General features: G+C 37.2%; 1 protein-coding gene across 1 annotated transcript in view; it reads left to right on the top strand.

The window, feature by feature from the left end:
- Positions 1 to 14,662, top strand: part of LOC150103126 (E3 ubiquitin-protein ligase AMFR-like) — a 294,346-nt gene that overhangs the window by 155,089 nt on the left and 124,595 nt on the right. Inside the window, exon 10 of the mRNA XM_090397349.1 lies at positions 12,403 to 12,515. Within this exon, the coding sequence (XP_090253475.1) occupies positions 12,403 to 12,515 (113 nt within the window). The remainder of the gene's footprint in view (positions 1 to 12,402; positions 12,516 to 14,662) is intronic.

Here is a 14,662-nt window from a genome sequence, read left to right as displayed (position 1 = left end):
AGACAGGAGAGATTGAAGGAGTGGAAATGAATGTGGAAGTGAGTGGTATGAGTATAGATAATGAGAGAATGGGTGTGCAAGAGGAGCAGGGAAACGGGGAGGCTCAGGGTGGACAGGGATACACAGCGTGAGAAAGGTGGATGCTCCAAGAGGAGGTGAGAGAATGTGTAGGCAGGAAAGTAATGGGATGATCAGGGATCAAAAGGAAACAGATGGAATTGCAAAGGGTTCTAAAATGAAGAAGCAGAAAGGGAAATGGCCCCAGTCCAGCATGGAGAGATCACATCGAGTGAGTGGTATCAGTGGAACTAGCTGTAGATCCAGAAATGAGTTGTTGTGTTTGTATACCAATGCTAGAAGTATAAGAAACAAGGCGGATGAAATGGTTGCACTAATTGCGTCTGTGCACCCAGAGATTGTCGGAATAAGTGAGACATGGTTAGATGAGGATGACATCCTGACAGGAATAGAGATGGAAAGGTATGATGTGTTTCGTGAGGATAGAAGGGGTAAAAAGGGAGGGGGAGTGCTATTGATGATAGAGAAAGAGTTATGTCCATACAAGGTAGAGCTGCAAGGGGGAAATGGGGCCAGTGGTTTTGAGGCAGTATGGTGTGAGATAGAGGTGAATAGAATCAAATACTTGGTGGGATGTTGTTATAGACCTGGTAATGTGGATGGTGGTGATAGTGAAATGTATAGTCAAATAAGCCAAGCAAATAAGAAAAGGGTGATCATTATGGGTGATTTTAATTATGGCAATATAGACTGGAATGAAGAGATAGCAACTGGAAGTAAAGAAAATGAGTTTCTTGAGTTTTTGAGGGATAACTACCTCAGACAGTATGTAACAGAGGGCACAAGAGGATTAAGGGTCTTGGATTTGGTCATCTCATCGGAGGATGTAATTATCAATGAGGTATCAAATCATCCACCAATTGGTGAAAGTGACCATGAGGTGATTACTTGGGTGGTTGCCAGCAGTGCAAGGACCCCTGTGAAAAAAAGGTATATGTGGAACTACAAGGGGAGTGATTATGAAGAGCTCAGGAGACAGCTTGCAGGTGTAGCATGGAATGAGGAGTTAGCTGGAAAAGAGATCAATGCAGCTTGGGGGATTTTCAAAAAATATTTAGTGGATGCAATGTCTAAATGTATACCACGGGTGAGAAGGTTAAATAAGTTAGGTGTGAGATGGATGAATAAAGAGATTAAGCATGCAATACAGAGAAAAAGGGCATTGTGGAGGCAGCATAAGAGAAGTGGAAGTAACCAATTTCATGAGTTCTACAAAGACCAGGCAAGGAGAGTGACTTGGTTGGTGAGAGTAGCTAAAGAGAGGTATGAACAGCAGTTAGCTAATGAAGCTAAAAAGAATCCTAGGGAGTTCTTTCGATATGTAGCCAGCAAAAGAAAGAATGATTATGGAAGGAAGACATTGATTGGAGGAAATGGTATAAAGACAGCTGTTGCAGAATGTGTGGTGGAGATACTTAATGAGCAGTTCATAAAGATCTTTCAATCTTGTGAATGTGACTTCATGGAGAGATTAAGAGCAGTTGATGATGGGGAGGAGAGACTGACTGTAAGTGAGCAAGAGGTGTTTGGGGAGTTGAGTAAACTAGATGTAAATAAGGCTGTGGGACTTGATAATATATCACCGCGTATTCTGAAGGAATGTGCCAGAGAGTTGACACCTGCCTTGACATATTTTTTTAATACGAGTCTTGCACTTGGTCAAGTCCCTAAAGAGTGGAAGGAGGGCAAGATTGTGCCACTTCATAAAGGAGGTGATCGAACTCAAGCATCAAACTATAGGCCTATCTGTGTGTCGGGTGTTGTGGTTAAGTTGTTGGAGAAGCTTGTGAGAACTAGAATCCAGAGTTGGGTTGACAACAATGGTATAATCTTTGATGGACAGCATGGATTTGCTAAAGGGAGGTCGTGTTTTAGTAATCTACTTACTTATTACAATAAAGTGACTGCTTCCTTGGACAGAGGAGAAGGATACACAGTAATATACTTGGATTTCGCAAAAGCTTTTGATAGAGTGCCTCATGATAAGTTGACAGTCAAACTAGAGCAGATGGGGTTGGATATTAGATTAGTGCATTGGATTGGAGACTGGCTATCTGATAGGTATCAACAAGTTGTGTATGGGGGTGCAATATCCAGGAAAAGGAAAGTCACTAGTGGAGTGCCTCAGGGATCTGTTTTAGGGCCATTACTATTTAACTTGTATATTAATGATATTGGCGAAGATTTGGATGGAGATATTCAGTTGTTTGCAGATGATGCAAAGTTGGGACGAACCATAAAGAGTAGTGAAGATGTTGTGGCCTTGCAAGAAGACTTGACTAAATTGAGTGATTGGGCAAGCAAATGGGGATATGAGTTCAATGTTGCAAAATGTAAGGTTTTAAAATTTGGAAAACAAAGATGGGATACAGAATTTATGCTTGGTAAGAATATATTGTTGGAAGTAGAGGAAATAAGAGATCTGGGAGTGATAGTGGATAAGGATCTAAAATTTAGGGGTCACATCGCCAAAATTGTGAAGACAACACAAAGACTTCTGGGAATGATGAGGAGGACACTGACGTGTAGAAGTAGGGAGATTCTTGTTCCATTGTATAAGGCTTTGATTAGGCCACACATGGACTATTGTGCCCAGATTTGGTCACCTGGTTTTCAGAAGGATGAAGAGATGTTGGAAAGGGTCCAAAGGCGACTGACTAAGGTAGTTTCTGACCTCTGGAATGTCGAGTATGAGGAAAGATTGAAAAGATGTAATTTGCAGAGACTAGTGGAGAGAAGGAAGAGGGGAGATATGATAGAGACCTACAAGTTGGTAAGGGGTTGCTATAGGATCAATGGTGGAGAAGTTCTACAGCGAATAGTGGGAGATCAGGGGAGAACCAGAGGTCATCCCTGGAAACTGTATAAAGAGGGTGTGAGTAGGGGAGTGAGAGGCAGGTTTTTTTCGTGCAGAGTTGTGAATGATTGGAATGCCTTGCCTGAGAATGTGGTGTCTGCAAGGAGTTTGAATGTGTTTAAGACCCGGTATGATGAGATGTGTGTGAGATAAAAGGACCTCCTAGATGAGTCTTTGACTCCATGAGGTCTTGTTTAATAATAATAAAATAATAATAATATTGCAAGAGATATTTAGCAATTGTTTGCTAGATGCATTGGCTTCACTTAGAATGTCATATCAAACAAATGTGCCAAATATAAACTTGAAAGAATTAATTTTTTTTGCTAACGAACTAGCTTCCAATTTTGTTTTAATGCCTTGTTGCCCAATTAAGCTGTTATCTTCTGTGATGAAAATTAAAACTTCATGTATTTCTTTTACTTGATTTACATATTGCTTTTACAGCTTCAATGCAACTTTCCCATCTCGTTGTGCATAAAGGTTTTAAAGTAAAATTTTGGATGTGGTTTAGAAGAACTTCCCATTGATGACTTGATGAAGAAAAGAAATTATAGATTGACTGAATAATGTCAAAAAATAAAATTGTACCTACATTGCAGCTTGCTGCATCGCTCAATACCAAGTTCAAGGAATGTGTACAACATGGAACAAAAATTGCTCTAGGATTTTTGTTCCTTAAAAGGGCTTGTACCCCTGCATTCTTCCCCTTCATATTTGACCCGTTGTCATATCCCTGACCACGGATATTTTGAATATTTAAGTTTTTTTCTTCTAATAATTTTAAAATTACTTCAGCCATACCACTTCCTGTTTTATTATTAATTTTAATAAAATCTAGAAATCTTTACTCTATTTGTATAATATCTTGGGTTTCTTCTTTTTTATTTTTTCTTTTATAGAAACATATCTTACAATTAAGGGCATTTGCTCCTTCTGCGAAATATCAGTGGTGCAATCAACAATTATTGAAAAATACTCAGCATTCATTATTTTAGGTACAATTTTTTTAAATTTCATTACTCAATATATTAATGATTTCGTTTTGTATACAATGAACGTGAATTTCATTGTTTTTTATGCATTCTACATGTTTTTGTAATACGCTGTCAAATTCAGCAAATAATTCAATCAGTTTCAAAAATTTTCCATTATTATTTGTATATAGAGTATCTGAACTTCCTCTGAGCACTATGTTTTCTTTTGCAAGAAATTTAATAACCAATATTATGCATTTTAAAACATGCATCCAGTGTTCCTTGTTCTTTTTTGAGTAATTTTAGCTGATGTTGATCAATTGTTTCATTTTTTAAACGCTTTTCCAAATCAATCCATTTTTCAAAATTATTAAAATATTCTTGAGATTTTTCGTGGCACTCAAGAACTTGGGACATATGTTTCCCCAATTGTTATTTCCTTCCGAAATTAAGTTCATAGTTCGAATATTAGAAAATAATTTGCAGCAGAAACAAAATACTACATTTTTCGAACTTGAGTAAATTAACCAAGATCTTTTAATGGTTTCTCTGTTACTCAAAATCCTATTATAATGCGATACACGAAAACTTCTATTAAGTTCATCGCGTGGAAAAAAAGTCTCTTTTGATTCAGCAGGAGGACCTCGTTTTACAATTATTGAATTGGACAAGTTTGGCCATAAAGCTGGATCATCAAAAAGCTCGTAATTTAGTGTTGAGGTATTTGAAGTCAAAGCTATTAGCTGTTTCTCAAGAGCCTGATTATCATCTAAACACAAATTCGAATTTTCAGACTCATTGTCAGTGGGGGACTCCACAGGAACGTCGCTTGCACTGACTCGTTTCTGATAATTTCAAAAATTTCTGCAATTGATTTTCTTGCTGAGCTCAAAAAACTTCTTGTTCTGCTCATCTTTTTCTGTATTGATGGCCAGAAAGGGTTTTCATTTTGTTTCTCTGGTCTGCCATTTTTGTCTGTTTCTGAAATCATAAAAAAACTTTATTTTTTTTCATAAAGTATGGGCCCAGAACAAAGTAAAAAATTTAGAATCGAATCGTCATTTGCCAAGTCTTGCCCCTTTATACAATCATTTTTATCTGATTTTACTGCATTAAGAAAACGAATAAATTAGCAAAATAGAATTAAAAATTACCTTGTTTAATATTAACGTAAAACTCCGTATAGTAGTCAATGGGCACAATTTCAAATATACAAGAGTTCGTAAAATAAATTTAAAAAAATAAGTTAAAAACACGGCTAGAGCTACAAAGAAAATGAAATGAATAATTTATTTAAAAAATCATTACTAATATAAATCACATATTTAACTACAAACTTACCTTCATAAATACGAGGTAACAAAATTCATTCAGCAAGCTAATAATATGATACACATTAATACAGGGATAGCGAACTGGCACGTAAGAAAATTTTGCGGATATGTGAACGATTTATAATAATTATTATTATTATAAAAACCTCCATGGAGTCAAAGACTCATTGTGGGAGGTTCACTATTATACACATATATTATACACATATTATATATACCGCCCCTTAAATATATTTACTGTCTCTGCACTCATCACACTCTTGGGCAATGCATTCCAATCACTCACCACTTTCCATGCAAAAAACCTGCTCTTCACTGTTGGAGGGGAGATGTGATTCATTAGTTAGTGTTTATATTCCCAGTTGTCTCTAATTGCACTATTTGTTGAGAAATATATTACACAGTCTGCAAATATCTGTGAACCTTATTCAGTGACATGATAAAACTAATTCTGTTTTGTTTTTCTGCAGTATAGTTGCTGTTGTGGAGGACGTATTGTTTACTGCAGGGAGCGAGTTATTGCTCCAACGTGAAAGTTTGGGGCAATAGTGACTCGCAATTTGAGTAGGGGAATTCATGCATAATATAATTTAATATATATATAGCGTATAAAAGTTTATGAAATTCACATCGTATGGCACTTTGAGTTGTTTCCTTAAGTATCTAATAAGTGGGTTCTAAAATGTTCGGTTTTAGTATGTATGACTATAATTTTTTTATTAATAAAATATATAATAAGCACATATTTAACTGTCAATGGGAAATGGTGCCTTTTTCATTTGGTAAACTAAATGCTGTATTTTTGTAAAATATCTTGTTGCCATAATACGGGTGAACGAGCTCCCTTATTAAGCAGCATCGTGAGGCAGGCTGCCTCTATGCTACCCTGTTGATGGTACTGGTCCCAGGGATTATCTAAATAAAAATAATTATTTGGAGCTTATATAATTAGAATAAAATATAATTATCTTTATAAATATGTATATATAAATTTAATATTTTTTAAATAAATGATAGCCAATTTAATTTTTTTTTTTTAATTTTTTCTGCCTCCAGTATAATTGTAACATAAAGTCTCTAAGTTTTCCGCTTGCAGCATTCGCCCATCCCGTCCCTGCCTCGTGCCGGGTCTGGAGGATAGTAGTGGTCTCCCCTTGTCTTCTCTATCGCAGAGCTACTGCCAATAACGCTGATTCAGCCATGCCAAATAGCTGTCTGGACATGAGCCCTTTGATGATATTGCATATCATCAAACTTCAATCCTATGCCAGTACTGGAATGTACTGTTGTCTACTTCTAGAATATCTTGCTTAGTCTGTCTTCTACCCAAATGAGACCTGACTGACCTGGGTGGCCCTGCCAGCTGCTAAGCAACCACCCAGAGAACTCTGACGACCCAGAGGAAGAGCATATTCTTGCTGCCCATGAAGCTCATGGACAGCAAAATGTTTATAGCCTGCTAGTCTTAGACTAGCCAGCTATAAACAGCTTGTTAATGAGCTTACAGAACTTTCTAGGAATGGTGGGATGGTAATATCTCCATACCTCCCATGCTGCCTTCCATTCCTACTCAACATCAAGTTGATTTTCAACAACCAGATTTAGCAACAGAGGCTCTGATTTACAAGTTAGCATCTTAGACCATCAACCTTTCGCAGAATATAATCATACAACTGTTAAAGACGTTATTCGTGCTCATCTTATCCACCTTCAAGTAGGCAATTGAGAAAGAGGGCTTATGCAGAAATGGAAGCCTTATATAAGAAGAATCAGGATGTGTATAAAGAACTATACTAGATGGGACATCTCCATCTCCCCTCCGAAGAACAGCACAAAGATTTTGTGGAGTTTGGGAGTACTGTCTTCTCCACTCCACCACCACATTTACCTGATCAAGACCAGCCTTGTGTGCTTGAGTCTGTCCCTGAACCAGCCATTTATTCTCCCCTATCACATGAAGGAATTGTATCAGTTTTATCCCATAGTAAATCAGCTTCTGGCCGTGATGTCTTTCCAGTGTCACATTTAAGGAAAGTGCCCATTCAAATCCTTCAAGATCTTCTGAACCTTTCCTATCAACTAAAGTTATTCCACCTTGTTTATGGAACTCAAGAACTATATTAATCCCAAAGAAGGATACCGCTAGTAGGGCTGCAGATTACAGGCTTATTACAGTTTCTCCTGCTCTTCTTTGACTTTATCATAAAGTGTTAGTCAAGAGATTGCAAAAGTATATCCAACATGATATTCATTAGAGAGCCTTTGTCCCTTCGGTTGGCTGTGCTGAGAACGTCTGTTTCTTTCCACCCTCCTTTCCGATTCTGCCAATGCCTTCCTTGTTTGTGGCTTTCTTGGACCTTCAGAAAGCCTTTGATACTGTTTCTCTTCCTGCTATTTTAAAAGCACTATCTATTGCAGGCTGTCCAGATTCTTTTCTTTCATATGTTTTAGAGTTATATTCTAATAATTCTCTAACTATTAACATAGGGGCCTGTGACTTCTATTCTAGCAGTTCGGGGTGTTCGCCAAGGCTTCCCCCCCCCTTTTCTTCAACTGCATCATTGATGAGTTTCTTCGTTCCTACTTAACCATATTGATTACTCTCTTGATGCTTCTTCTTTTAATGCTATGGCCTTTGCGGATGACCTTATGCTTGTGGCCTCCTTGGAACTCCTCCTTATTCTCGTGGAACTCCTTGACCGGGCAGTAGACTTCTTTCGTGTTAGAGGTCTTACCATAAATGTGGAGAAGTCCTGCTAATTAACACTTTCCCTTTGGAGCATTACAAGAAGCTAAAGTTCGAAAATCTAGAGTTTTTCCTGCATGATAGGGCCATTGCATTGCCTTACTCCTGGAGGAATGGAGATACCTTGTTATCTTCTTTGCAGTCATCTTTTCCCCGTTCTCTTTAGAAAATGCTTTCTCATCTTTAAGAAAAGCTCCTCTCAAACCCCAGCAAAGGCTTTTCCTCCTTTCAAATTATTTGCTCCCTAGGTACTATCATAAGTTGATACTCAGGCATACCTATGTCTCAGGGACTGTCCCGTATGGATAGGGCTATTTGCTCTACCATTTGTTCATGGCTTAGGCTTCCTTTAGATACTCCTGTTGCCTATGTTCATGCCGAAATGAAGGACGGCAATATCTGTCCTTCACCCTTCATATCCCTTCCCTCTGCAGGCTTATTCCATGCATCCATTATAATAGAATTAAGAAAGTAGAAATATCCACTTCTCAAATTTGCAGAGATGCATTTCATTGTCCTGTTATACAGGAAGAATTTTGGCCTATTACAGGGTGGACCAAGTATCAAGGTCAACTGACAAAGACTGCATCAGAAGAGCAAAAGAAATGGACTACACGGCTACATAGCTCTGTCGATGGTGCATCACGTAATGGATCTAATCTAGTACCTCTCCAGCATCAGTAGGTAAGGGAAGGTACTAGACTCCTACGTGGTTACGAATTTATTGACTTAATCAGGTCTAGGATCGATGCCCATGAGGGCCCACACAGCCCCTCAGTGACAGAGGTGACATAAGTTGCAGGGCAGGTTGTCACTACAGTGAAACCCTTTCTCATATTACCCAATGTTGTTTTCGAGTTTGTGGTATTTGGGCGAAGCAGCATGATGCCGTGGTCTCCATATTAAATAACCGGTTGAAAAACAAAGGTTGAAAGATTGTGGTTGAATCGCACTATAGTTTAAACTTGCTACTGTATACATGGAGGGATTCCTATGTAAGCATGTGCACTAATGTTATTATTATTATTACGGGCAACTCCAGGGAGTCCTTAGACTCGTCGAGGGAGGCCCCAAATAATGTTCATCACAACTATTCGACATTCATATAGTATCTATCATACCTCGCCTTAAACTCATTCACTGTCACAGCACCTGCCATAGACTCTGGCAGCCCATTCCACTCATTTACCATTCTAAAAGTAAAGAATCCAGCTCTAACACCCTTACTAACCACACTCTTGCCCAGCTTCCATGGATGTCCCGTAGTCCTCTCACAACCAGCCCTGTTCTCAAAAATATCTTCTGAATTAATTTTATAGAAACCCTTCAGTAATTTGAATGTCTCAATCATATCACCCCTTTTCTGCCTATCAACCAATTTTTGCAACCCACAAATCCTCAACCTCTTCTCATAAGGTTCATTCCACAGACCTACTATCATCTTGGTCACTCGCCTCTGGATCCTCTCAACCTCCTCCCCATCAAGAAGAAACCTAGGTGACCAAATCTGGGCACAGTAGTCGAGATGGGGTCTTGTCAAGGCTCAATACAGAGGAACAATAACATGCTTGTCTCTGCTTGTCAACGTATTCTTCAGCAACCAAGTGATTTGATGAGCTGATTTTGCCACTTTTGCAATGTGCAAAAGTGGCCAAATCAGCTCATCAAATTTGCCCCCCCCCCAAACTTCAACTCCTTATCCACCAACACTCCCTAATATCGTGCCTCATCAATTTCCTGGAGTACAGTTCCACCAATGTAGTAAACTGCTGCTAATCTTTTCACCCCAAAATGTATAACCTTACATTTTGTCACATTAAATTGACATCCATTCTCTTTAGCCCAGACCTCCAATCTATACAAATCATCCTGCAAAATTTTGACATCATCTGCATTCACTATTGCCCTACCCAACTTTGCATCATCTGCAAACAAATGAACTGTTCCTCTCAGATCCTTTCCTATATCATTAATGAACAAATTAAACAGTAGTGGTCCAAGAACTGATCCTTCTGGCACACCACTAGTCACAGGCTGTCTTGTGGACTCTACTCCAGAATGAACCACTCTGATATCTCTCCGTCAACCACCCACCTATCCATCTCACCAATCCTTTATCCATCCCCATATGCTGCATTTTATTGATTAGAATCCATGTAGTATCCTGTCAAAGGCCTTAGCAAGGTCCAGTAGAATCACTGTAAACCCATTACCTTTATCCAGTTTAGCCGTCACTGTGTTATAATACGTGAGCAAGTTACTGAGGCATGACCTACCCTTCACAAAACCATGCTTTTCCCGATACAGCAGTATCCCATTTTCATCTATCCAATCTTGTATTTCTCAGATGCGATTACTAGGTCAAGCACTCTCTGCCCCCTAGTATTTTCCACTACATGCTGTCGCAGATAGTTGTCCTTAATAACCGCATAAAATCCAATTCCTTCCTCCCATGTGCCCTCTCCTCTTTCCAGTCAATGTTATCATAATTGAAATCACCCATAATAATTACACTCATTTCTTCTATTTGTCTATGCATACTATCTCCACCATCTATTTCATTACCTGGTCTATAGCAGCACCCAATTGTATATTTTGTTCTGCTAGCCTTAATCTCACAGCAACTAGCCTCAAATGTGCTCTTTTCTCTATCCTGCAGTTCAACTTCTATACTCCTTGGCTGCAACTCATCAGCTATCATCAATAACACTAACCCCCCCTTTTATTCTCCCTGTCCCTCCTGAACACGCTATACCCGTCGCATTCAATCCCACTAGCTTTATCATCTTCTGTCAGCCATGTTTCACTAATACCAACAACCTGTGGCCTGGAAGTGCCAACCAAGGCCAAAAACTCCTCCTTCTTGTTCCTAATACTCCTGGCATTAGTGTACATGAATTGCAGAAGCCCGTTAGTCCCATCCCTACTTTGATGCCTTATACGAACTATCCCATTCTGATTTGTTGTCATTCATACTCACTCGAGCATATTATACTCATTCATACACTCAACTGCCTTCCTAAAGTCTGTATATCTAATCCCCCCCCCCCCTTAATAAATCTAGTTTCCCTGAGTCTGTACATCCACTTCTACTTCATTCATCAACACTTTTTCAAGCCTTTGTACACCAAATCCATTCAAATGTAACCCATCCATCTTATATAAATCCTTTCACCCATCGAACTCGCTCCACTCATCCACAAATTCCATACCACTCTCCACGCATAACCCACTCATAAAGTCATTGGCAATTATGGCCCTCCTTCTAAACACTTCACTGTCATACCGCGTAAGAATACTCACCATCCTAACTCTCTCACTCTTCTCTTTTGCTACCTCAAGTAATTCCCTCACATCCTCTATCATTTCCATTTTGTCTTCTTTCATGTTTTTGAATGTAATTCCTATTGTTGTTTATAACTGTGCTGATGATGTCTTATGATACTTAAGATGAAATATTTACATATTATTAAAAAGTTAATTACTGTGCCATACGTGTGAATTTATAGTTAACAACAAGAATGTATATTCTCACAAACACAAAGAGATTGATCACCACCTTGGATTTTTTGTCTTGAAGCTTAACAGTACTTAGTTTTATCTGATGGTGCAGAATCCTAAATGTGAGAGCAATATTACAAGATAGGGCATATTTGGGATTTGTATAGAGTGCCAAAGTTGACAGAGTATTACATCTTGGCCAACACTAAGGTGAGAGCAGTTGATAAGTAATTTGATGATGATGCACATTTTTTTATATATATATATATATATATATATATATATATATATAGAGAGAGAGAGAGAGAGAGAGAGAGAGAATTGGCTGTATATGCGATTGCTTCCATGCTTTAGGAATTAGATACCAGTTAATATAAGAAAACTGATGGTCTATCAGTAGCAATACAAGTATCAAATGTAAAAGAAGAAATGGTAGTAAAAGGGATTGTCTGCGGAAACTGGAAAAAAAGAAGAAAAAAAACCTTTCCATGAAAAAACAAGTACATTTGAATGGATATTTAGCTAACCAGCTAAATGTCCATAGTTGTCCAAATGGATACCAATTCTATCTCCAACTAGTGGGCTATGAATTCAAATATCATTTTAGCTTGGATATTTGTGAAATGATCTTAGGTGTTGGTAGATAATTTCCCTTGTCCAGTGTGAAACCACCATCCTGTAAAGTGGCTTGGAAAAAGCTCTAAAGTTGATTAAGAACAATGTTCCCGTGTTATGTTATCTTTAGCCTATCTGTAGTACTAAAATGTGCAGTAGGTTTCCAGTGTTATGATTGGGATTGATAATATAATAAAGTATTGATAATATTTAAAGGAATGTGTGTACAAGTGTACACAAACCTTTAAATGAACTCATTATGTTATATATATTCATAACATTCATTTTTAATAGGCTCTCGGTATGTCAGCTGGTTGCCAAGCTTTTCTGTAGAGGTCACACATACAAATTTGCTAGGTGAAAGACAAGCAGCAGCAGCTATACAGACTTCTCAGTTGGATAATATGGTAAATAAATTTATTTTTAGTTTGTTAAAATAATCTTTTTTGAACTGTGTAATCCAAATAGTTATAATATTCATCAGTGGAGTAAAGAGTAGTATATGAACGTCAATTTTGGCGTAATAACATAAAATACCTATTCATTTTCACTCTGCTCGTCTGATTTGGCCTATTCACCTCCATGCCCATGTATCCTTGGGTAGCATTGAAGCTGCTTGAATTCAAAACATATAAACTCAGAAGAATACGCATAATCAACTAACATAATAAACTGTCTTCATAGCCTTAGTTGCCCTGATCATAATTCAAAACAGCTGCTTGAGTGGCTTTATACAACAAATTGTTTTTCCACATCATTAAACATAAATTCTGTTACTGCTAAGCAAAAACGGATATGTTGAAGAGAGAGAGAATTTAGCTGTTTCAAATAGGTCTTAGAAAGAAGTAACTTCTTTGTTATTCATAAGCAAGTGGCACTTAAAAATGCAGAAAGTTATCTAAGGTGAAAATGACTGAGAAATAAGAGGTGTCAATTATTTTCTTTACTGCGAGTTCTTGTAATAGTGAAAATAACAGGTATCTAGTAATGAAATAGACTTTATTATTTCTTCTTCAGAATTGTTTTAGGATATTTTGACTAAACCAATCACATTAAATGCTACAAAAAAATGAACCAAAACTACAAAGTAAACTTGAAATAGTGAAATATGATTATTAGGAGATAAATGCAATAAAAAAAAGTGATTGAAGGAAGATTGACCATCATTCAAAATTTCTAATCTACTTAGAAAATGCATTTTCTAATATTTCACCATCAGGCAATAAGAACTTGAACCTTTCTATCATTAGAATATTCAGAGTATATTTTACTAAAAAAAAAAGATAAGAAAATGGAAACCTTTATCAGTATCCAAGTTGTGTGAAGAGTACACTGTAAATTATGCCCTGTTTTTGAATTGCACAAGAAGTGATAGTTTGGAATTTTTTAAACATTTTTCCCCATCCCATCTTCCTTTAGTGTTAGTCTCTATTGCCTGTCACAGTCAAGTAACTTGGTCTCTCTGAAACCTGATGTTGCTTAGGTTAGGATGGTTAATCCTATCTGTGTCATCTTTTGATTGGTAGATTTCGTGTGTTCTGTCCAGTTTGCCTGTTTTGTAGGATGAAACTCTTGAGTTCCTGGAAGGGGAGAAACTGTACTATCTCCATAATAGATTGGATAACACAACTTCAGTTTAAAAGTAATGATAAAGGTTTTTGCATTTTAGACTGGATTCAAACCCAGGTCTTTCTGAACAAAGTGCTTTGTCTATGCTGATTGAGCTACTAAGGCTCTTTTTAATTTATTCATTTATTAAGAGACTTTATCCCTTTAAATTATTTTATATGAATATCTTAAATTCAGCAATATTTACTAGAAGTAATTAAAAAATATATTACTTTGTATCTGTTTTTTTTTTTTTTTTTTTGTATAAATGCAGTAAGAAATTAGTTATAACTCTGAAAAACTATATAATTTACAATCAAAGGATTAAAAATAATCTGGCAGTGAATGGATTAGCCTACCTTCCTTCAAGGTATGTTTATTTTAAAATGCAACTATAATCATTTAGTTTATCTGAGAATGTATGGGAAATTGAATTGGGGATATCCAGAGTTGTAGAAAGTCTTTGATGCCATAAAATTGGTTGCATGCTTGCTGCTGCTAATGGCAAAAACTCTGTCATTCATCTAGTCATATGGAACAAATCGGAAAATATATTTATACTGGGATGAACTGGAAAGAAGAATTGCAGAATATAAAGAAATTGTCCTCAATCCAGTACATCTCAACACTAACCTCAGTTAGTTATAATCTCTGATTGTTGGTTTGCTGCTATCCAATTTTGGTGTTCACAAGACCTTGAATGCATGCACACTCCCAACAATGAAGTGATACACAGAACAGCTTCAAACATTAATACGTCGACACTTTAATGTATAGATTTTTTTCCTCTTGCAATGTTTGTTGGTAGTTCTCTCATGTTATACACCTGAAGAAGTCTTCTAAGATGATGAAACTAGTTGTGCAATTTACTTAATTAAAATAGTGTTTATATTTTGATATTTATCATCTATAGTCTTACCAAAGTCATCCTATGACTTCTGTGTAG

Source organism: Typopeltis vanoorti, chromosome 9, assembly GCF_054136105.1.
Source record: "Typopeltis vanoorti isolate ZY-2024b chromosome 9, IOZ_Tvanoo_1.0, whole genome shotgun sequence".
NCBI lineage: Eukaryota > Metazoa > Arthropoda > Arachnida > Uropygi > Thelyphonidae > Typopeltis > Typopeltis vanoorti.
The sequence above is the reverse complement of the archived record's forward strand: the minus strand, read 5'-3'. Positions and strand labels throughout refer to the sequence as shown.